We start from the raw sequence: 23,844 nt of genomic DNA, 5'->3' as shown, positions 1-23,844 counted from the left end.
AATGGAAACAATCAGCACTATGCTACCCATGCTGCACTCTAAGAGACAAGCATTGTATCCATCAGCTCCCCTCCAGCTGGTACTGCCACCTACCTATTTGCTTGCAGACCAAACTCCATCTCTAGCAATGCCAAAAAAAAAAAACAAAAACAACCCAGAGGCCCAACCCAGAGCAAAAAAAAAAAAACAAAAAAAAAACCAACAAAAAAAACATCTAAACAGAACTGCCCTGAAGCAAAGCAGGAAATAAAGATATAGATCAGCAGGAAAATAAAGCAGAGATGCAGCCTGAAATACAGAAAGGTACAGGGGAAAAAAAGCAATAAGAGCACAAGAAAGAAACGTTGCACTGGAACAGATTCCAAATCTGGGCAGTGATTCTCTGTACCACCTTCCTAAAGCTGTTGCAATCTGCATCCCTGTTTGAGGCAGGAGGACTGAGAAACGCTCCCAGATGGCAGCCTGACCTTGGTGCACACTGCTGTTACACAACCCAGACCCATGGATGCACTGGCAGAGAAACAAAACACCCATAAAGTTACAGCCCATTCCCTTAATGGGGCTGCCACAGATCTGCCCCATTAATACTGCACAAGCCCGCGTGCAATTTTTATACTTTGAAAAAGGACAGAAAGTTGTTATAGCTCACGTTGTCCAAGCCTCTCCTTTGCAATAGCACAGGTACCCATTTTAATAGAGACTATTACTGCTTAAATGAGAAAAGGACCACTGAACCACGTGGCAAGTTGCCAGCTTGTGCTGCAGCCTCCAGTGGTTATGCTCAAAAAGATTTAAAGTCCAGCATAACCTTGATTTTTAATAGAGTCACATTTAATGAGCTTTAACGTCCACAGTAATAATTCCCTTATTACCTATCCAGGAGTTGGAACCACAATCAGAAAAAAAACGTGCTGCACTCCGGTCCAATGAATGAATTTAATAATGGCCAATACATTATTATCAAAACCATCAACATCACAGTCCTTAATGCTTTTTTTGGTTGGTAATTATAATCCTTTGTACCTGAAGTGCAATTGTTGCAGTTCACATAAGCATGCTGAACAGAGCAAACCTGACTGGCTGCAGGCCACCCAAATTCCTCACCTGTGCCAACAAGCTATTCAGGGTGTGCAGCAGAACAGGATGATAAAATCTTACATTTACCACTAACTGTCAAGAGGCAAAAATGCAAACTTAGAGATGACCTTTGCTGTCCTCCTGCTTTTATCCACTCTTCCTACTCATGAGTTCAGCCCTTGGTCTCCCTGCATTCCATGCAGCACTGACAGGTCTCCTTCTTCACAAGTTCAGAGGTGGGTGTTTGCCTCTTGCATGCACCAAGTGAGTCAGATGCATACACAGGTATACAGGTATTGCAGTTGGCAAAACAGGGTGCAAAAAAAAAAAATAAAAAAAATACTGATTTCTCCTCCTTTTGTCCAGAAACAATTCCCCAAACCTCCTTGAAAACTGCTCCCTTGTTATGCACAATAAAGCTCTCTCCCAAAGGCAGCCAACTGCACAATGACAAACAGAGCAGAGGAGCTTCTGCCACCAGCTCATTTCACACCTTAAAAATACACTGAAATAGAAGGCACATGGCAGCTCTTCACTGCTGCCATTCCTGTGGGCAGAGCTGTTGAGATCCTAAGACAACAGTGAAAGCTACATCTTGCACTTCTTTTCCCAAGGAAGACAATCTAAGCTTTCTAGCCATGAGGATCCATGTTATTAAACCAGCCCTGGAACAGCTGTCACATCCACACTGCAATCACAGCATGAGCTAAGCAGGATGGAATCAATGCAGAAATAAATGCAGCTTGCACAGCATGCTTGAGGAGCTCTGCCCTGCCCCAGCAAAGCAGCCAAAGCTGGCATTCCAACTTAAAGGCAGCTCAGATATGCCACACAGACTTGTAATCAGTGCCATAACATCCCCAGCATCCCTTGAACATCCTCACTAACGCACATGGGATCTTAACATCAGGCCATACTGCTGAATGCTCCCTGCACAGGAGAGGAGGGTTTAGGGTTGTTATAGCAATGACAGTGATGAACACAAGCACATAAGAACAATCAAGATCCTTGTACATAACCAGATCTCTAAAACAGTCATCCACAGGGCTCCTCCATCCCTCACCTACAGCTTTTTTTTCTTCATGAAACACTTCTATAAGCACTTAGAGACACTTAGAGAATACAGAGGGCCCTCCTATACCTGTGATAAGTGGTGGCAAGAGACTGTCACCCAAGTATTTCTGACCCTGCTAGATTCTGCAACTGATGCTCTTCCCCAGCTTAACTGGAGTCAGAATGACATAGCATGGGCTGGTGCAAAAGGAAAAAAACACCCACCATATATAGGAGAAGCTGGAAATACACTGACACCCAGGGAGCTGTTTGTTTTCCTGTCAGAATCAAAGGCAAAAAGAGAAAGCAGCTTTAAAAATGAATCCCTTATGAGCTAAAGACAAACCTGGTAACATCCCAGCACAGAAATGCCTCGTGAACAGCTAAAAGCAACTGCATGAAAGGCAGCAGAATAATTATGAATAACAAATCACTGAAGGCATACGTGAGCAACACACTCCCTGAGAAGAAATGGTCTAATTACTGCAGATGATGCCCCAGAGGCTCATTCATCAGCTGCAGAGACAGAGCTGACCTCACCTCTGCAGTGTCTGCCCCTGACCGTCACTCTCCATGCAGGGCTTAGGGGCAGTGCCAGCTGTGGGCTCTGCAGTATCAGCTGTGCCAACCACAGTGACAGGCAAGGGCACCAACCAGCCACAGCCACTGTAATTTAAACACCAGTGACATTTCAAATGCAGACTGTAAGGTAAACATTAACCCTGAGAACTACACACATCCCACCGGGACCTCAGACTGGAAGCCCCTACAGGCAAAGATAGCCTTCCTTAAACATTTGGGAAGTGGATGCTTATGCATCTGTTGGAGCATCCACAAACAACAACAGTGACAAACCATCACTGTACCTCTAGCACATCTTCAGCTCTTCATTTTAAAACCACCCATCTGTACTTCTCACCACCATATTTCTAAGACTACATGCTGGCATGTTCCACTATGAGACTGAAACAGTCTTAACAGCAATGAAGAACTTTCCTTTCAGCAGTGGAAAGACAAGCAAGCTGCTTTCAGAACATTTTTGTGCCATAGCAGTGAAAGATGTTTTGTTGTAAGGTTTTTTTTTTTCCAGTCAGGGCTCTGCCTCTATGTGGGTCTCTGACACACATGGCTCAAGAGGAACGCTCTGCCCTCTTCACCACATCTGAGGGAGCACTCTGACCTCCAGACACATCCCATGCACGTGCTGCTGGAGCACATCAGTTCAGCTCCTCACAGCTCTTACATTTCTCTAACAAAACGTTTTGAGGGCAGAGCATACGTGAGAGAATTACAGCAGTAAGGTCTCTTGGGCTCTGCAGCACAACTCGACTCAGTTCAGCCACCTCACAGCCTTGTAGATGATGGGTCGTTTTTTTTTGATATCCTTACCTTGATTTACAGAGTCTGAGAGCACGTCTGGAGGTGTTGACTTAGGGGTTACTGTACTAAAAAGGCTCACACACGCTTGTGAAGGGAAGACAGACTGTATTGGAGGAGAGCCACAGATTTTTGTGAAATGTATTTAGCTCAGTGAAAGATGTATTCTATTTTCATGGAGTATTGAATGTAACTGTGATTAATGGGGCACATATACACTGATAAACAATATTAATTTGTTTTAAGCCAGGTCTGAAAAGATTTCAACCACTTGCTCCCCTGCGGCTATGAAAGTTATTTCCTGCTGTTTGTACTACCTCAAGGGCTAGAGCAGCCCTGAAAGGAAGGAAATATTTCCTTTCACTCTATTGGCAGCACCAGCATGGGAAAGCTGCTACACTGGTATTTCATTTCTCATTAGCAAGTGATATGGATTATTACTGTTCATCGTTACCACCTCCCCCCCGTACCAACCTGCCATCCTGCACCAGCCCCACTTCTCTTCATTTTCCTCATAACCACCCCAGCAAGCACACGGTCTGCAACATCTCCATCTGCTTTGGCAGTCAGTTCCTCTGGCAATATGGAACGGATAAGATCTTCACGCCTAGAAGCCAACAGCCTACCTGCAACTTCCTGCGGTGACTGAAAGCTCCCAACTCCTTCCAGACTCCCATGGATGGAGCCGCCAGCTTCGAGCACCCTCACCAGCTCCCTCAGCCTCTCACACTCCTCCTGCAGCTGCTGCTGCTCTTCCTTGCGCTGCTGCTTGGCCAGGCTTGCAGGGTTCATGCTGAAATGAAGCACTTTGGTTTTGCTGGGGTCATAGTCACCCTGCGTGTTGGAAACAACAGAAGTAAACTGAGTAACAGATCCCAACTCCAAGACCACCCAACCGTACTGCTTTTTGTATAAGATGAAAAAGATTACAGCATAAGGTGTGACACTTATGCAGTAATAATGTGTTATTCCAACAGCCCAGATCAGCTGAACCAGGATTGCCTCTCTTCCTCTCACTATTCTGGGAAGAAGAAAAACCCACAACCTTCCACAGAGCTTGCTCCTTGGCTGACACCTCCATTGTTAAATTTAACTCCAGAAATGAAGTTTTATAGCTGTATTTTAAATCTCTTGATAGAAGGAGATTATAATGAACATGCAAATGCATACTTAAACTACAGCAGGACACCCAGTGCCAGCCTAATTTATTACCAGTACGAGCCAGCAACATCCATATGACTGCAGTGGAGGAGTCATTAGCAAGTTGTATCAGCTCACCCCAAGCAAGTCAAAAGATATTTCATTTTACACTTCTCTTTTCTCAGAGGTTAGTTGCATTTATAGCAGTTTAAACAGTCAAGTTCTAAGATAGCAGATTAATATCTCTTCCAAGTGAGAGGAAAACACTGATGTTATATTTGTGATTTCAGAGAGACAATTTTCACAGAAACTATGGGAAGCCTCACAACCATAAAAGTAGTAAAGCATATGCTAATCTTGGCTTCCCCAGCACTCTGAAATCCTATTGCACTGCCTGTATAAAAAGGTATTTTATATGGTAATATATATTTCCTTCAATTAAATCTCAGGACCTGAAGTGATTTTGTAAACATTAATTAACCATCAGGAGCAGCATGAGGCAGGTATCATCCCAATTCCATCATTTAATTTTCATAAATAATGTGCTAGAAACATTCATGTTTTTCGGGGGGCAAACGAAAGCCCCCCAAAGAGACTGAACAACTTCACTCCCGATGCTGCTGGTGGCAGCCCCCACACTGCTCTGCTAAAGAACACCTTTTGCAACCATTTAAAACACTCCATCCACGTACCAGAAGGGCAGCACAGACAAGCTTGTGCTCTCACCAAAGTGAGGAGATGGTACCTGTTCATCCCATGCAAAGAGTGGGGGTGAAGAACTCCTAACACAAGAGGACTTGGGAAGTTTGGGCTAACTCACCACAGAACTGGGAAAACAAGGCACAGAGAGCCAAGGCCCTCGGTCCAGCTGGGTGTTCCCACCATCAGAGCAGTGCTCTCCATGCCCTATCACATACCTGGTGGTGACACTTCTCACACCACCTCAGGCCCTGTGGTGCCCAGGAACACGGAGGGGGGGGCAGCGCTGGACCTGCAGGCCCACAGAAATGGGGCTTTGTGACCTCATTTCCATGCAGAGGAAGAGAAGAATGGCAGCAGGACCAAGAGAGCATCAACCCACTGACAGCTTCAGCCTGAAGATATTTAGATGGGAACTGAAGGAGAGGGGCCTCAAGTAGCAGCCCCAAGATACTTAACAGAGGGAACACAGAGTCTATCAGACCTACTCTTCCCAGCAACACACTAGCATTTACGAAGCAGTTCCCACTGCAGGCAGCCTAACTCCTGGTGCTATTTGCCTTTCAGGGCTCTCCTCTCTCATACTCTTAGCTTGGCCAGGGCACTCCTTGCCCTCATTTGCCTTTCAAGAGAACAGATTCAAACCCGAAGTTTGTGGTGCTGTTTACAGCTCAGAGCTGCAGAGCAAGGCTGCACCACCACAGCATCAGGCAGAGATCTCTCCTTGGCTCAAGCAGGGAGCACCTGCGATCTCACATTGCACCAACACTGCAGAAACTCTCACGTAACAAAGAGACACAGAGCAGCAGGATCCAGGAGGGAAGGAAAACCCTACAGACTCAGACTGCTGTTCCCTTCCCTGCTGAGACTGCTTTAACATGTGCAGCACCAGCCCATTTGTTTTGCTGGTTATTTACTATTAAAATATCTCTCTGGCCTTTCTGCAAAGTGCTGCCAAGAAGATTCACTGCTTTGTCTTTCTGAGCTTCTTCAGTCTATTTATCCTTTCCTTTTAAAACATGCACTCTTGGAAAATCATGCTCAGAAACTCAGTTCTAAAGCTCACCCTCATTTCCAGTGCTCTCCAGCCCTTTTGAGCGTGTCCGTCTGAAGCTACACTGAGACAGGCAAATCTCTTAAAAACCCTCTGTGATATGAAGGCTGTATTTGAGGGCTATGGTACAATGCATCTCATTTAACATTTCTGGAAGATCACTAATACATTTGCTATGCTACTCACACTCCTGGGCTAGGGGCAGTAGCTTTCTCTTTATTCCACAAGGCACAGATCAAACTAGCACAGTTCTCCCTACAGCTAAAATATTAGTGCTGCTGGTTTATATTACAGTAATGCCTAAAGAAACCAAGTGAGACAGGGATCCCAGCGAGCTAGGTACTGTGCAAACCCCAGGAGAGATTAGCAGTGAAAGCCCAACAACAGAGCACGAAGATGCAATACTCGAGGGTAGGAGGGGTACAGGAGCAGCCTCCTGTTCAAGGCCCCTTGGCATCACTGCGGCAGCAATGAATGGAGAACTCACAGATGACCCTCAGCCTCAAGACCATCCTGCTGCCTTACACAGCTGCACCAAGCACAGTGCTCCTCAAGTCTCTGCAAAAATTACTGACATCACAGAGCTTCGAACAAATGCAGGAAGCTTTCTGTGGAGATGGTGCACAGCAGAGCTTCAGATGGAAGGGATCAGATGCACATGTGCTTAATGCCAGACAACAGAGTTTGGCATTATAACTGTTTAGAGTGTTCTTGCAAACTTCTGAAGGTTGGGAGTGACTCAGGTTTGCTTTGGGAAGAGTCACAGCTGGAAAGCACTCAGAGCAGGCAGCAAAGCAGCATTACAATCACAGAAGCTTTTGAAGGAAATGAAACCCTAATACTGTTAAGAAACCCAAAACTGAAGAAAGCAAACATCCTTCTCCTCCTAGGATCCTTTTAGCTCTGGAAAAAAAACGTAGATAGCTGGTTTTCTTCATCAAATGCCTTTCCACCCATAATACATTAAGTCTTACTGATCAGAATTTTGTCCCTCCAGCTCTGCAATGGAAGCCTGGAAAATGGTGTTGCAGGCACTGGGAGAGAAGAACTAAAATGCTTTTCTACTTAGAATATTGTTTCTAATCTAGGAGGCAGAACAAACAGTGGCATTTGAAAGGCATCACAAAGAAGGGACTCTGCCAAGCACCAGGCTCTTTGAGCAGGAACTGGAAATCCCAAAGCGACTGCCCAAGAGCAGCTCCAGCTGCTGCTGCCATGCTAAACCAGCACAGACAAGGAGCGAGGTAAAAAAGCATCTCACAATACACTGTAGTACATGCTGAGTTTTTCCAAGGGGTGTGAAATGCATGCTCCAAGTGTGGCTTGAACATCAGAAGCATCCAAATCCACTTACGATCAAGGTGGCTGCACATAGAAGCACGAGACATTTTAGGGATGGAACCAAAATAAGACCTGTAGGCAAACTCCTTGGTGGGATGTAACAGTAAAGCACTGCCCTTTCCCTGGCTCATTCAGAAATACCTCGGTAGGTTGTTCTGCTCATCGCACATTGTGGCCAGTTCTCAGAGAGCAAAAATAACTACAGCTGGTTTCCCAGCACAGCCCACCCTTCACCCCTCTTTTTCCCCAATATTTAAGAATTTGGCAATTGTAGAGATGCTGAAGAGTAAATAACTCCAGCTAGAGAGAACTGCTGGCATTCATTGATTCTTCTTTCAAGGAATAACAGCGAGCCAGTAATTCAGATTTGTCAGAAAAATGTACACAGAGTTTCCATTTAGATGGAAGCAATAAATATCTTGATTGATTGCAACCAAGCCTGGTTGACACTTGGCAGTACAGTGAATTATTCATTCCTGGAAAGTAAGATGCTAACTAGCTGATTTGGTGCTTAAAGCAGCAAAAGCATTTCTATGCTCTCAGAAGAGCACTGGACATTTCACAGAGATTTGTTGACTCCACACGTTAACGTTCTACATTTTGTGAAATCATGTTGCCCTGCACCCAAGCCCCTAGCACAAAAAACTGCTCACACTGCTAAACTGAGCACCATCCCACCACTTGCGATCATACAGACATCATGCGAGACAGACAGAGCAGATGTACCACACAAGTACTGCCTTAATGCAGCATGCTCCAGGCACACCTTGGGACATGGAACAAAAATTCTCTAAGATCAGGGCTACCAACAAACTTTCTGACAAAAACTATAGGAAAAAAGGGTTTGCAACAGGGTCAATTTGCCATGTAGAGTAAAGACGTACAAAGCCAAGTCAGATGGTACTGCTTGTCCTCCTGCTTCCTTCTCCCAGTTCAGAAAAAAACAATACCTTGAAAAGGTAATTGTGCAGATGCTGTGTGTCATTTTTTAAACTTACATTATCAGCAAACAGTCAGCATGTGTTGGTGTACCTGTTAGAATTATAGCACAAAAACTTCCTCGGTAATCTTCCCATTAGGGAAGAGTCAGTCAAGTGACAAAACAGTGAATGAAGACAGGACTGCTTTAATCTCTGGAAAACAGAAAACTTTTCCTTTAGAAGAGTAGCTGTTCAGAAGAACAATGAGAGCTGCCAGTGACAGCATCTTGAAAAGGGCTGAGCTTCATCTGGCATCTCTCCTTGTGACTGCTTGAGAACTGCACGGTCCCAGTTCAGGGATGTCTTTCTCAGGGAACTATAAAAGCTTTCACTTTCACAGGCCCACAGGTTAGAACGAAGTACTTAAAACCACACTGACTACTTTTCACCTGATGAAACATTCAGTGCTTAACAATTTCCTTTAGGATCTATTCATCTCCTGCAGATATTCCTCATCAGAAGGTGGAACTGCTGGCCAAGGGAATAGCCTGCATCACCAAAGCACGTTCATCTAACATCACTAATGAGATTAAAGAAGTTCATACATCCCAAGGAGGCAGTGACTGTCACTGACAGCAAGCACTATCGAGGATTATCAACTGCCCTCCCACTCTCAAAGGCTCCTGCTGCTTATTGCACTAGCAAGCAAAAACCCATAGACGAGGCCGATGTGCAGCTAAGTGCCTTATTTTTTCATAGCTCTGATGTCTATCAACCTCCAAAGATTGAGCTTTCTGAGCAGCACAATAAGTTCTGTTGCAGCATATGGACAGCTGAGTTTAATCGCTGCGTGCTTGCAATGCAACAGATTGTGCTTGCCCCTGCTGAGAAAAGGCTGTCGGTTGGAAGCTCTTCCAGGGAAGGACCACTTCTTCCTTTGCACAGCTCTCACACAGAACAAGTGCCACCCAAATACCAGCAACGCACACTGCTGCTTTCTCAGCTCAGACATTACTTCCCATGCCATCTCCTCAAAGAAAGTTTTCTATATTGCTGGACTGGGAGACATTATTCTATACCCTGGAACTTAAATAGAAACAATTTCAGGAGATTAGTAGATTGTATCAGCTTTAAAGGAATGATGGGTCAATAGTTACCTTGGAAGAACATCTCAAATAATGACTGTATCTATCTGCAGGAGATAGATGAGAAAGTTTCTTAAACACAGACACAATGTGTAAATAAGGAATTGGAGGGGGGTTGGGAAGGGAGCGCTTGAAAAGCAGCCAAGTAGGAAGGCACCTGCTTCTATCTGCAGCCTCTCCAAGGCAGATAGTGGGATACAGGCATGGAAGCCTTCCCCAAGGCTTCAGCTCTCTGTATGGCAGTACTGCTCTTCAGAAAACATTTGTGAGTAAGCAGCCACACACATACACAGGGGCTCTGCAAACAGGTAACAAATACTGTCACTGAATTATCAAGGTAGAGAAGTCACAAATCATTACAAGTCTTTGTTCAACATATTTATCTGATAGCTGATGAGTATCGGTCATTTATATCCAGAATCATTTGTCATTAGTCCTGCATCAATACCCCTCAGAAACCCTACTCTAACATGGAGAATAAAAACAAAGCAAACCAGAAAGAAAAAAAAAAAACAAAACAGCAGGAAGGCAGAATTGGGATTTATCATCTGACAGACACGTGCAAATCCCCCAGCTCTTGTTGCTGTACAGTATTAAGGGCAGTCGGCCTGGCTACACCGCTGAGCACCTTCACCTGGCCCACCTTTACTTCACTTTTACCAGCTTCTTTTCAGAAAGAAATCAGATTTGTTTTGGTGCTCAGCTCCCTTGAACAAATACAGGAGGCACTGCTCCACACGGCACAAGGCAGTCTCAGAAAGCTTAATCCTTCCTCGGGAAATGCCATTTTAATGGAAATTGTTTCTTGGCTTTGCTCTTCCAGTTTCTTTGCTCAGGCTTGTCGAAGCGATTAGAGCAAAACCCAAAACAAACCTCATCCCAAAGCAGTCCCTGCGTGCCCGGCACGAGGCACAGCACACAGCCCAGCCCCACATCCCTCTGCCACAAAAGGTAAATACAGCAAGGGACCTCTGCAGAGCACGGAACAGGAGCTGCGTTAACAAAAGGGAATTGCAAAGATGAGACAGAGCAAGCTTACAAATAAGCAACCACCACCACCTGCTCCTCATTCCTCTGCCAGAATGCACGCACTTGAAATCAAACAGCTGAAAACAAGCAGAAGGTGCTGGATGTTGAGGCAGGACTCACCAGTTCCCACCAGATCACATGCTGGTACCCTATACCTTCTTTCCCACATTTTTCCCTATCATCTTTGTGTATATACCAGCAGCACACACATCCCTGACACTCAGGCAGCAGAAAATAATATGGGCAGCCTCCGCAGCTCCACTCCTGCTCCTTTTTCCCCAAACATGAAGGTCTATCTTCTGCTCCAACTACATGACCCCTGGTCTGCACACTGTGGGTCATGAAGCCCTTCTGCTGGGGCCTCCTGTGCACCCACATTAGCCATTCCCAGAACAGCAGAGGTAATGATGATCTCTGTGATACTCTTTAGGTCTCTTTACCCCCAGTATCTGGGGTAGTTCCCATCAGCTTTCAGTTCCCTACTCTCACATGCAATGCCACAGATAATTATCCTGCTCTTTTTCCAACCCCTTCCTCACTCCATCAATACCACACCTCCAACACCTGGATGAACTGCTCCTTGCCCAGAGATCCTTCTTTCCCATTTTCTTTTCCTTCCACATCTGATTTGCCACACACGTACTCATTGATATTCCTCCCTACGGCCCTCTTTTACTGCAGCAACTACAGAAAATTAGCAGTGAGACAGAGAGGAAGTTGGAGTTAAGAATATATTATATATTGCAGACGAAAAGCTCTAATCGCCCTAATCACACTGCTCTAACACCAGACTGTATCTTTTGCTACATCATGCAACATCTCGGGCACTGCTGCAACACAGGTAGTAAAATAAGTTGTCTCACCCATGCTGTTGAAGCCTTTCAGGTAGAGTTAGAAGAAAATTTTCTTCTATACCACTTCCAAATGCAATATCCCCTGGAGGATGCGAGCCTATAATTTGCATTGAGTAAGGGCATTCAGATGAGGTCTGGGACACAAATAAATGCAATGGAAACATTGGGAAGTTGGGACAGCAAGACAAGGAATGACAGAGAGTTGGGATAATTGAGAAGAGAAACACGTTCAAGCATTCACTGTCCCTTTCAATTGCAGCATTGCAGCTCATCCCTTTATTGAAATTGAAGAAAATCACAGTCTGCTGAAGGACAGCTTGTTACCACCCAGAGCTCTGAATTTCAGGATTTCTACTCTGCTTTTTCAAACCAAAGATTTCTGCCTTTCCAGAGAACAAAGTTCATAAGAAGTCGCTGTTAGTTACACTCTGGTAGCATACAGACCTGTGATGGTTCAAAATCGCTGATAAAGGCAAAGGAAAAAGAATCAACATTGATATAGAAAACAGTCCCAAAGAGATTACAGCTTCCACTTTAAAATTCCTCTTTCCAGAGATAAGAATTAACTCTACAGTGAGAAATGCTGGTTCTCATAGATCTGACTTTCAAAAAATACATGTTGTCAACTTTCCCATATGAATGAAGTCACCTCCAGTTAAGAATACTGCTGAGAAATGCTAGACCAAAACCCATTTTTCCAGAGAAGCATAAAGTTAAAAAGTAGTTGACTACTTCACTGTTTTCTTATTGTGCATGCAATGTGCACACACAGATACTGAACAAATAGACAAAGAAGATGGAAGATACTGGAATCGAGGGGTTTTTGTAGCATTGACTCCAATTCAGATATCCAACCAAAGCTTCCCCTCCCAACAATGCTCCATAGATCGCAGTTTAATGTCTCAGTAATTCTGCGTTTCTTTGTAAAGCTCTACTTTGGAATAAATTGAGGTGGGATTGCAAGGGGAGATTGCAGAGGAGAAAAGCATCACAAATCCCTGTGCTAGTGTGGGATCCTTGCTCCTCAAACAGGAGGAAAGAGGCAGAGTGAAATATGGTTGCAGAGGCTCCTCTATGAAGACTTGAGGTCTTTTGAAAAGAAAGGAAAACTGCAAAATAATATTTTCTAGTTAGTACACCTAAGCAAAACCCCAAGAGTATTTTTCAGATGCTATCTTACATAAAGAGAAAATGAATAGCGATGTAAGAAGCAATCACCTTCATGATCTGATGTGGGACACATCAGAAGTTCAGCTAAGCATATACAAGCCTAAGAAAGGCAGAGCTGCCACTCACATTGCTTGTTTGTCCATCAGGTTGGCTGCTGAAGCGATAGCATTAACGGCAACACCGCAACTTCCCAAAGGCCTCAAGCACTCCAGCACCATTTGATGCTGTAATTCAGTGCATATACAAGTATTGCTGTACGTCCTTGCATGCGTTCTCAGACCTGACAGGCTGAGAGGCAGCTTCAGTGCCTTTTGGTGATGGGCGCAGGGCAGCTAGCACTTTCATTAGCAGCTTCCCTGCCTCGAGCTGGGAGCTGCTCTGCTTCAAGAGCAAGCCAAGTTCCCTTTCACATCATACCGCAGCTCTGACAGACGCAAACGGGTTGGAGGACTCATTTCTGACAGTCTCTGAGCAGCCGGTCAGTGCCTGAGTGGGTTTTACAGCAAATGTGCTCCAGGTTAAACAAGCACCACTGCAGCCTCTCACCATGAGATGCTATTGCCTCCCAGCCTCCTTCTGCTTTGGACAAGTAGAAGATAAAAATGAGGAAAACAAAATGTGTCCCTGCAACAGATCAAGGGGAAGAAAAGCTAGAGAAAAATTGGCATTTCTATTTCTTCTTCTCCCTTCCCCTTCCTCCCCTCCCCCCAATAGCCACAGTCTCTTCTGTTGCTCTTGACAAAGCTTCTGCACAGGGAAAGCTGACCTTCCCCCACACCAACATGACATCTAACCAGATATCGCAAGAACACCTCTCCAGTAGTAGAGAATTCTGTAGAGGGAGAAGTGAGAGAGCAAGCAGGGAGCTTCCACCGTCTCAAAATTAGAAAATGTACATACATGTAAGTACACCTTAATTATCCATGCCACTACCCACATTATTCACCAGAAAAAGCCACTACAGTTTCAGTTAAATGTGCTGAATATGCAGAACCCTCATTTGTTTGCTTTGTGCTCTCTTTCAAGTAAGAGACAGGAGTTTCTAAAAAAAAACAGATATCAATTTAGAGGGTACATTCACTGCTACTCCTCAGGACAAACATTAGCTTTTCTTTGTCTTCTCACCATCTGGTCAGGTTACCTTCTTTATTTAAGTAAGCTGTAAGACCTCTGCTGAGCAGAGCTCTTCTGCTCTTCTCAAGAGCATGGGACATGCCTCTGTCTCCTTCCTCCAGACCCTATGGTAGCAACGGCCTTGTGGTCCCTACCCAGCCCCCAGAAGGATCTTGGTCTTCAAGTAAAAGAGAACTGCTTCGTGTCCTTCTGTTCCTTGAACATTACAAGTTCCTGCAGGATTGGGATTAAGAAACATTAGAGAGGTCCCAGCCAGTGAGAACAGCGTGGTTACAGAGCAGCTTGCTGTGCATACAAAGAAAGCCTTGACTGGAAGAGTCAGCAATGCAAGGAGAATTAAAAAGCACAGTTAAATAACCTTAAATCCTCATGCATATTTATAGACTACATCACATCAAAACTAAATCAATACTCCACACTAGTTACATATGGCCTGAGAAAGGAAGAGCTGGTAACTTGTTTTTGTTTCACCCATTGCACTGATGAGGCCTGGAAAGTCCCCAAAGGTGAATAAATTCATGGGCCTATGAGGGGAATTTCAAACCTGACTTCATTGCAGGAAGGAATTTCAATGCAGATGGGGAGGAGCAGCAGAGAGGAGATGCAGTGTCTACATGGTGCAGACAGCACAAGGGACCCCAGCTTAGAGCAATGCCCGAGGGTAAGACCAGTTTGCAACCTTCTGCTCCCACAACAGAGAGGGAACCTCTCCTGACACAAGGAAGGGTGTTTTGATTTATGCTGCACCTTTACAAGTACTATTAGCTACATCCCCTGGCATTACATCCCAAACGTTGTGCAACTATCCACATGGGGGACATACATCAGTACAACCATATGCTTCAACACACTGCCTTGGCTTCCACTGGGAGGAAAAAAAAAAAAAAAAAAAAAATTCCTAGCTGCAAGCAAGGCTTCAACTGCTATTCATCCATTTCTTCTTAAACGCAGTTTGAACCAAAGATACATTGAAAGGTTTAGGAATGTAACAATGGAATCAGTGGTCCATCAGCAAAAAATGACTGTCAACTTGATAAACCCCACTTGTGTCAGTTCATCTCCAACACATCTTCCTTATTCAAACTCAGACTGCTATAAAGTTGAGCCAAAATTTAAGTCCATCTCGAAATAAATTTGGTAAACACAACCATGCAGACATCAGTACATGCCTTAAGGGTCTGAAATACATCTGTGTTGCCCCTCATTTGGTTTTATTCCACCAGTTGTACTTCACCACGCTAATGGACTGACAAACAGCAAGCACATTTTGCACTGAGACATGGAGGGGCAATAATTTCAAGCTATACTGCCAAGTCTTCTCAGAGTTATGACTGCTAGGTCAACCTATAAACTATTAAGACCCTACAAAAATCTCATTCAAAACAACAGTACTTCCTGCCATACAGAATTCAGGCTTGGATTCTATCATCACTTTCCCCATCATCAACATGAATCATAACATTTTTATGAAAGAAAATTGTGACTCGAGGAAATTACAGCTTTCTGATGCTTCCCACTGAGAAACCAGTTCCTCAGCCTTGGGGTAAAAAGCCACCAAGGCAGAGAGTGCAGTTCAGCCCCGCACAACAAGCCACCACAACATGCTCTGGCACAACTACTTATTTCTATTCCATTAAGCTGTACATATCCACAGATGGCCTTTGATGTGCGTGGGATTTATCAATAGAAACCAAGGAGCTCCTTCCCACAGCAGATAATGAACACCTCAGAATTTATCCACCCAAGCCATTAATAAGAGGCCTCAAGAAAAGTCATTAAGAACACAAATAGCATGAATTTATACATTTCTACCCAACAGCCAACAACAAAAAAAGATCGAGAGATAAAGGAAAAGCGTATTTGATGTTGGTGATTTCTGAAGAAAAAAATATTGTCTTCTCTAATAGCTGCGAAAGGAGTACAAATCTCTGCCATCTCCTTGCTTAACAGAGCTCAAAAGTGTTTACATTTCACTTGAGAGGAAATATCTGCTTCCATTACTTCAGTCCACTCAATCACTCCTTCACTACTTTGTTCTCCGACCCAGAACTCTGCATCAGATGAATTCTCTTCCTGATGTTTGCAAATCACTAATCACCCATTGGCAGCATTGATCCACGCATTTCACACTTCCTACAGTCAGAACAAGACTGGCTGAGGTATGGACTGTGAAGACTGAAAAATGCCATTAAGCAGCTTGCCTCACAGAGATCAAGTTATCTGCTGCCTCGTTCACTTTTTGTGAAGCTTCTAGAACGCAAACTGAATCCCCTTAACTCCTAAGACAGGACTGATACATAACTCCATTAAAAGATCAGAGAGAGCAGGTAACACAATTTCATGGAAAACAGGTCTTGTCAAATACACTTGAAGAGATTTCAAGTCTAAGTAATTAAGATAACTGTGTTGACATAACAGAATGGGAATTCTATAAAACATTTGCCTCAGTATCAAAAATCACATTTTCTTTTAAAACTAGTACAAGGCAAAATACGACTACAGCAGTTTCCAAATGGACCGTGAGCTGATGAACTAACAATGACATTCTCAAGTTATTTCCAATAAGAATTGCTTTTCACCAGTAGCATGCAGTGCACATTCTCCAGGATATACAAGAAAATAAATTCTTGGCAAAATAAGTAGATAACAGAGGCAGAATCATAGGAAACAACAAAACCACAAACACAGCTTAGAAAACTGACTGTTCCCAGCACAGCTTTCTGTGCATCATGAGATGTCCCAAAGCACAGGATGCTGCCTCGGGTACACAACACAGAGGGCACCTTCTGGAAAGCAATGCTGTGAGAAGGGCTCTTGGCCTTGCTCAATAACCAGTGCCTACATCCAACTTAATGCTGCGGGGCTAGCAGGAATCTTTAGGCAGCAATGAAGAAGACTGAGTAGGACCAGAGACACAACACTGCCTATGAATACAGAGCTGATGAGCCCACTAGGGTGACCATGAGTACAAGAGAGGTGGGCATGCATAAGAGGTTTGTTGAAAATAAGGAAATTCCCACAAATAAGGCATGATCTGAAAAATGCCTTCCCATGAGAAACGAATAGAAATCAGACTATTTACTACAGAGAAAGCTGAAGCCATTTGATCAGGCCTCTATCTAACACTGGGTGGTTCTTCACTCCAGAGAGGAAAAAAAAAAAAAAGAAAAAAAAAAAAAAAAAAGAGCAAGAACCCAACAGCTCATATTGAAATCAGTGAAGGGGAAATAATGTAATTTGTAATAGAAGTGGCTAATCAGGTAAAGCAATGCACTGTCTGCTGCTTAATATCTTTACACCAGCATTTGGTACCTTATTGAAAGCAGACTGTTGAACAACCACCAGTTACTGGATCAATTTCTGCAAGTATTTTCCGCATTACATAGAGAACCAGAAGGAGTATTTTTCGGCCATAAACCTCTTAATTCAACTCATTCCACTTTCTCCAGTTCAAAAAAAAAAGTTATCCATTGCTTTCATCCATTCTCTCATATTATCAATTCCCCGCTTACTTTCTAAGCCTCCAGACAATTCTGTAACTTCAGCATTTATTCCTCTTAGACATAACAAGAACCTAGATGTTATCACTGACAGTTTAATCTTTTTTCAAGAAGAGTTTTAATTTGTAGAGAAATTATATTAGAATCGGTGCCTCCAAATATAAAAATACTTCCAAGTCTATGCTCATTTTAATATTTCAGCTTAGCAGAGCCACTCAGGCTCTCAGGTGATGGAGAAGAAGAATGACACTTAAGATTCAGCCACTGAAATTGTGCTTTTCTTCCTAAAGGAAGTGTCATTATGACTGTGAAAAAGACAACTTGAACAGATGGATGCTGATCCATAAAGGTGTAATCCAGCTTACTGAAACAGTACAGTTTTAGAAAAGGGTAACTTGGTCATTAGAGTGCAAAATAATCTGGGAATGGAAACAGGTTTGTCACATGCCACCTTGCTTAGCCTTAGATCAGCACATCTATTTATCTCCTGTTAACACAATCTTGAATTTGTTACAGAAAACACAAACTTCTGCCCTCCCAACCCTTGTAGCAAGCAGTCTCATGGCCTGTCTTGCTGTTCTTAGCAAAAAGGCAATGTTAGCAATGGGCTAATGGGGCTAATTTCGCTATGACAAAGTCCTACTTCTGCCCAACAACTGTCTGTGACTTGGCCTGTCAAGGACTGTCCATGTGTCCAAATTTATACAAGTACTGCTACACATGGGAGTAAAGTGAGTTTAAGCTCTTCGACTTCGGAAGATAGAAAAGAGAAACATAAGTGGACTGAGATGAGAAGGCTCAAGAATTAAACACAAACATCTCCATACACATCTTTTAACCACGCATGTCTCTCCCAACCACATGCACAGAATGTTTATTTTACAAGGAACACACACACACGTTCCTCTTCTGCTGACAGAGCTTTAATATACTATTTCTCACACTTCCACCTCCCTTCCTGCTGCCAGTCACCTATCTATCTTCTACAGCTGTTCTCTGAAGGCATCATCCATCATCTAGTTTCGTTGCACTGTGCATCTTTGGAGGCACTGAGGCACCTGAAGGATTCCAGAGCAGGAGCAGAACTGGCAAGCAGACAGCTTGAACAAACTTAATTTACTCCTATAGTCTCAGATTATTTTTGTTGCATGCACGTGTCACAGTAACAATAACATAATCGTGGCTCTTCATGTCCATCAAGCAGAGATTAAATGGATAAATAATGTTTCTGCCCTCAAGAAGCGTTCTGAACAGCATGAGTTCACACACTGAGAAAGCCAACTTTAGCAGCCAGCTACAAAGTGGCCCTTTGTCATAGATAAACCCAGTCCACTAATCTCTATTCTTCCCCCAGCCACTTCCTACCCAGTGCCAGTAACTAACATTAAAAATAACTTACAGGAGACCATAAATTGGTTGCCTCTCTCTGTGAAAAAGAAAAAACCCTAACCTGTGTATTACCACACAACATACCTGCTTCCTCTGCTTCCTCTGCACTGTAACAAGCACATTCACACTCAACTTGTGAACACTGATTTTTAAATCCTGTGTTTTGAACGCTGCTCCCTACAAACAAGATCTCAATTGCTGAGTTCCTAAACTCTTGGGAAAGAACAGTACCTAGAAGAAAAAGTGCCAACGTGACAGTGAACCAAGGCTGCTCAAAAACTGATTGTTGATCTGATTGCTGTAGCACACCGCAGGGGATCTGTGAAATTCAGCCCAAGCAGCTCTCTCCCAAACTTACACAACCCTTCAAGAGCTGTGACAGACACCCCAAGAACTGCAGCAGGAAGTGAGCAGGAGGGACAGAAAGCAGAGGATAAGGATGGAGGTTGTTTCAGTTCAAAGCACGAGTGAAGAGGACTGAGAAAGCCTCTCTGTGGGACTGCTCTGCTGCAAGACATCAGCAGATCCCCTCCCAAGGTGAGCAAGAGAAACAGCGTGAGGTAAAGGAAGATATTCCAGGTTCCATTTAAACAGCTCCATCCATTGCAGTCACATCTACCAAAACCACTCGAAATATCCATTTATCACTTCCCTACTTTAAAACGAATCAATACCACTGCAGGATGGCAACTCTGTGCAAGTAGAAAACAAGATGGCCTGGAGCCCTTGGAAATTCTCCCTGTTCCTTACCAGCTCGATACCAACTCTGCCACTGTCTGCATCATGCACAGCAGTGCTGTAGCACTGCCCTGAACAGTGCAGCAGCAGCAGCTCCTTTGCTTCCAGCAGTTCCACAAGCCTTGAGCTGTGAGAAGAGAAAGAGCCCCCTCTGCTTGCATCTCCACAGTCAGGAAAAGCACTTGTACAGAGCTTAAGTGCTTAATGAAAGGAAAGCACTCCTTTGCCAAAGGAGTACGTGGGGGTCTGTTAGGAACACTGTAAACTCAGGAGTATGTTTGTTAAGAAAGTATTATTAAAGAGGAGAGCGCCTACTTGAGGAAGGTAGGTCCCAGATGCACACACAGAGCTCCAGCAGCGATCAGCACCACGTAACACACAGCCATCAGGTGGCTAAAAGATAAAGCTGAAAGAGAGAGCCAGGCTCCACGAGCTCACACACTGCTATCCAACCCTCCAGACAGTTCCAGTGTTCGGCAAGGAAAGCCAGGAAGGAAGCTAACTCACCGTGGAGAGTCACAAAGCGAGGGATGGAAGGCAGCTCAGGTCCAACCACAGAAAGGAAAGATGAGGAACAGTTCCTGTGCTCTCTCTTGACCCTGTGAGTTTTTCTAGATGTGCAATCCCTATAGTAGATGGCACTGGGGTTGAAGTGCCAAAGCCCGTTTGAATTTTGTCACTACAAGATCCCATACTGCTGCTGCTTCTGGAGTAGATCCACCCCTGGGAGTTAAGTCCCCTGGCAAAGAACAGTTATTAAATAATTCTGCCTTCTTCCTCATCCATAATCTTGCTAATAACATACGTATAAAAAAAGCTGAGGAACCACAAATATTAAGACAAATCACTCCATATTAAGTTCTACCAACCTCACATATAAATCAGCATGTACAGACTGGTAGCCCATTACATATTATTCACTTATTACATTCATCCTCTGCCTTTTGCAGCAATGTGTAGTCTGTTACAGGTTCATAAACAGCTCCCAAAGACGACTGCTGTAGATTTCACTTAACTCCTTATCTATCTGCTTTAAATGGATTAAATGTGTCATTAAAATGCTTGAAGTAAGGCTTTGATTATAAACTTCTCATCATTTTACAGTTATTGAATTTGATCCCTAATTAATGTTATTCATCCATATTTTTGTCTTCTGTTACCAGCCCAGCTCCTTGATCCCAACACAACTGCTTTGTATACCACCCCACTGCATCCTGACAGCCCTCACTTGAATCTGCTGATTGCCCAACCCAAAGGAACAGATGAAGTGAAGGGATTTCATCTGAGGAGGGGTCAGAAGGAGAGAGAAAATCCACAAAATACAAGCCATGCAAAACACTTTTTACTTATTCACTGCACAGCTGCACGACTGCAATTCTTTTCCAATGTCCTTTTCTTGCAGGGAAGAGAACACCCAGGGCAACAGGGGGAATTGGCAGTGCATTCTCTCGTTCCTTGAAGAAAAACACTTTTGTTATTTACTCAGAAAAAGAGAGGGAAAGAAAGCACTATTGAGGTCAGGGAGGTTTCAGCCACAGAGCACTGCTGGGTTCTGCTGGCCATGAGGGAGGACGTGCAGGCAGAGGATGCCCCAGCACAGCCAGCAGACAAGAGCCACTAAGCACAGTGAGTGGAAAGCTGCTGCTGATCCTGGAAAAATACACAGGTCAAGTGAGAAGCAGACAGTGAAAATGAAGACAATGACAAAATGACCCAGTCTGTGAGAAAATGGGGCTGCTACTAGTCAAAAACAAATGTACACCAGTCCGCAACAGCTGGCACAGGTGGCAGACCACAGAGTTTCACTGAAATAATCCTTCCCCATTTCAAGTTCTCCTCTAAACTCAAACTACAATAACAGTGATTAAACGTGGTCCTAGATGTAGCTCCTTGCATCAGTTTAGTCCAAACAGACCACAGGAACTTCCTAAAGGTTCACACAGGAGGGCTGCCTGGGAGACTCTACAAGCATTAAAGTTGGCACACCACTGGGGCCGCTGTCTGCTGTAGACATTCATAATAGTCCTTTTTTAAAAGAAAAAGTGTCAGTATCAGGTCTTTTAAACACATTTTCTCTTTGAGATGATGACAAATTTTCTGAAAGACAGAGGACTATTTCAGTGTTGTTGTTTTTTTTTGAAAATCCATTTTCACCAGGCACAACAGAAAGAGAACATCTTAATAGTTCACATCTGGAAGGACTCCACAGCGAGTGGCTTTTGTCCTTCAGTAATCAGCACGAGGGAAACAAAATAGTCCTTCAGATGCCCAGTCACAGGAGAGCAGAAGTACCAAACAGCAGCACCAGCAAACAGCATGGCTGTGTCAGCTGTGAACTCAGCTGAAGTCACACGAAAGTGTTAAACTGAATGCTGAAAAACCACACATTTGATACGGAATAGGCCTATTATGTCAACTTGCATAGTCCTTGCCAATGCAGAACACTGATGTTAATCATCCTGCATTCTAATTATCTTACCATTATAGCAATTTCCCTGATGATCATCATTTTTCCCCCCCTTTTGCTGTTGTTCAGTGTTTTTCAATGATGCAGGCTGCATGGCTTGGATCACCTCTTCACCATCTGAGTCTTTCCAAAGAACATACCAAAGGCTGGGTTATTATCCCTCTCCATCATTCCCCTGGCTTACCAAGATGTTCTGAGTACTTTTAAACAAAAGGATGCAAAGATGAGGATGCTGCTCTGCTTCTGTCACCTCCCATGGCTGTGCACTGAAATGGGGAGGCTGTGGAACCCTCCCTGATGTCAGTGCTAACCCCTCCTACGCTAGACAGGCAACAGAGCACAGCAGCATTGCCCACGATGCAATAGCAGGGAACAGCATCCTCACCATGGCCCAGTTTGAGCAACATTGCACTAGCAACTGCAGTAGAGCAAGAATGTATTTATTTTCTTCTTCACACCAGAGAGAAACAGAGGCAAGATTTACCCAGTAGCTTCATTCCTACCCCAAAGTGTGATGTACTTTACTGCAGCACATTTCACAGTGAGGAGAGTGAAGCCAAGACACAGACAAGCTCCTTGAACCAAGGAAGCAATCAGTTCTTTCTGCCTCATCGACACCATGTACTTACAGCAACATTTTAATTAGCTTCCCCTATCTCTGACAGGCATTCTGGGTCACACAGAGAAACCACTGTTTACTTCCTACCCTGACAAAATCTGGGAGCAAAGAAAAGAACAGAGGGAAAAAAAAAAAAGAGAAGAGCGGGAATCCAGTCCTCTCTTCCTTTTTACCCAAACAATTCAATTACTTGCCAGACAGCACTAAAAATCCATTAGAGAAGAATATATTCTGCATTTGCTGTGGAAATCTTCTGGTGATCTTATCTGCCTCTCAGTCCAAGCTCAAAGCTCAATTGGTTTTTTTTTTTCCTGCCAGCACAAGGAGACTCCATGCAGCACTGAAATCTTTTCAGATGGGGAGAGTCTTGCCCTTATGTAGAATTTACACAAGCAAGAAAAGTTCATGGATAAACTGAAACAATATGAGGAAAGGCCATGGATCAATCTACTGGATTCTGAGGGCTTTGAGTCAACTGCTCCAAGCAGCAAACTCAACGTTATCTTCATCTGGCTGCATCAAGAAATAAATACTTCACAAGCAGCCTTGCCCAGTAACAAGTTTTCAAGCTATCAGTGCATAAACCGGGAGAAGGGCATCACCTCCAACATTCACACACATCTAAAGGGCTCAGTCTCTTTCTGATCCCCTGTAAGCATGCAAGGAGCATTAAAGTGAACAGAATAGCCGAGGAGCTGAGGGAGCAGGGGGTGAAAGGGGAGGCTCATGAGGAAGGCGCTGGTGAATTGGCCAACAGCTCTGTTTTGTTGGATGTTCAGTATTTTTTCCCCAAGATACTGGAGAGAACAGTCCATGCAAAATGTGCAGGTGTCAGTTCTGAGTGCCAACAGGAGCATCGTATTCAGAAGACATCGGAGATTCTGGGAAAGCAACTAAACCAGAAGACATTGCACTTTCAATGCTCAAACTACTTGGCCCTAGAAATCAGTCTCTACGTGCCACCTCAGCATGGCCACTACACAGCAGGGAAACTGTTCTCCATGTTATACAACCCCTGATCCTTCCCACCATCCATCTGAAAAGGACCATAATGAAAGGGATACTGGCACCCCCCCCACCTGAACTTTTGTGAGCCTTGTGGAAGAGTCTGATGATTGCCACGGCTGCAGCAGGCCCA

The 23,844-nt window shown here is 44.0% G+C and overlaps 1 protein-coding gene across 2 annotated transcripts in view; it reads right to left on the bottom strand.

Moving 5' to 3' along the window:
• The window catches only part of MAD1L1 (mitotic arrest deficient 1 like 1), a 321,305-nt gene that overhangs the window by 111,772 nt on the left and 185,689 nt on the right, over nt 1–23,844 (bottom strand). For both annotated transcript variants that reach the window (XM_042828240.1, XM_042828241.1), the window contains one exon: nt 4,134–4,341. In XM_042828240.1, the coding sequence (XP_042684174.1) occupies nt 4,134–4,341 (208 nt within the window). The remainder of the gene's footprint in view (nt 1–4,133; nt 4,342–23,844) is intronic.

The sequence above is a fragment of the Centrocercus urophasianus genome, unplaced genomic scaffold (genome assembly GCF_019232065.1).
Source record: "Centrocercus urophasianus isolate 14NV4802_14NV808 unplaced genomic scaffold, USGS_Curo_1.0 seq_29, whole genome shotgun sequence".
NCBI lineage: Eukaryota > Metazoa > Chordata > Aves > Galliformes > Phasianidae > Centrocercus > Centrocercus urophasianus.
The sequence above is the reverse complement of the archived record's forward strand: the minus strand, read 5'-3'. Positions and strand labels throughout refer to the sequence as shown.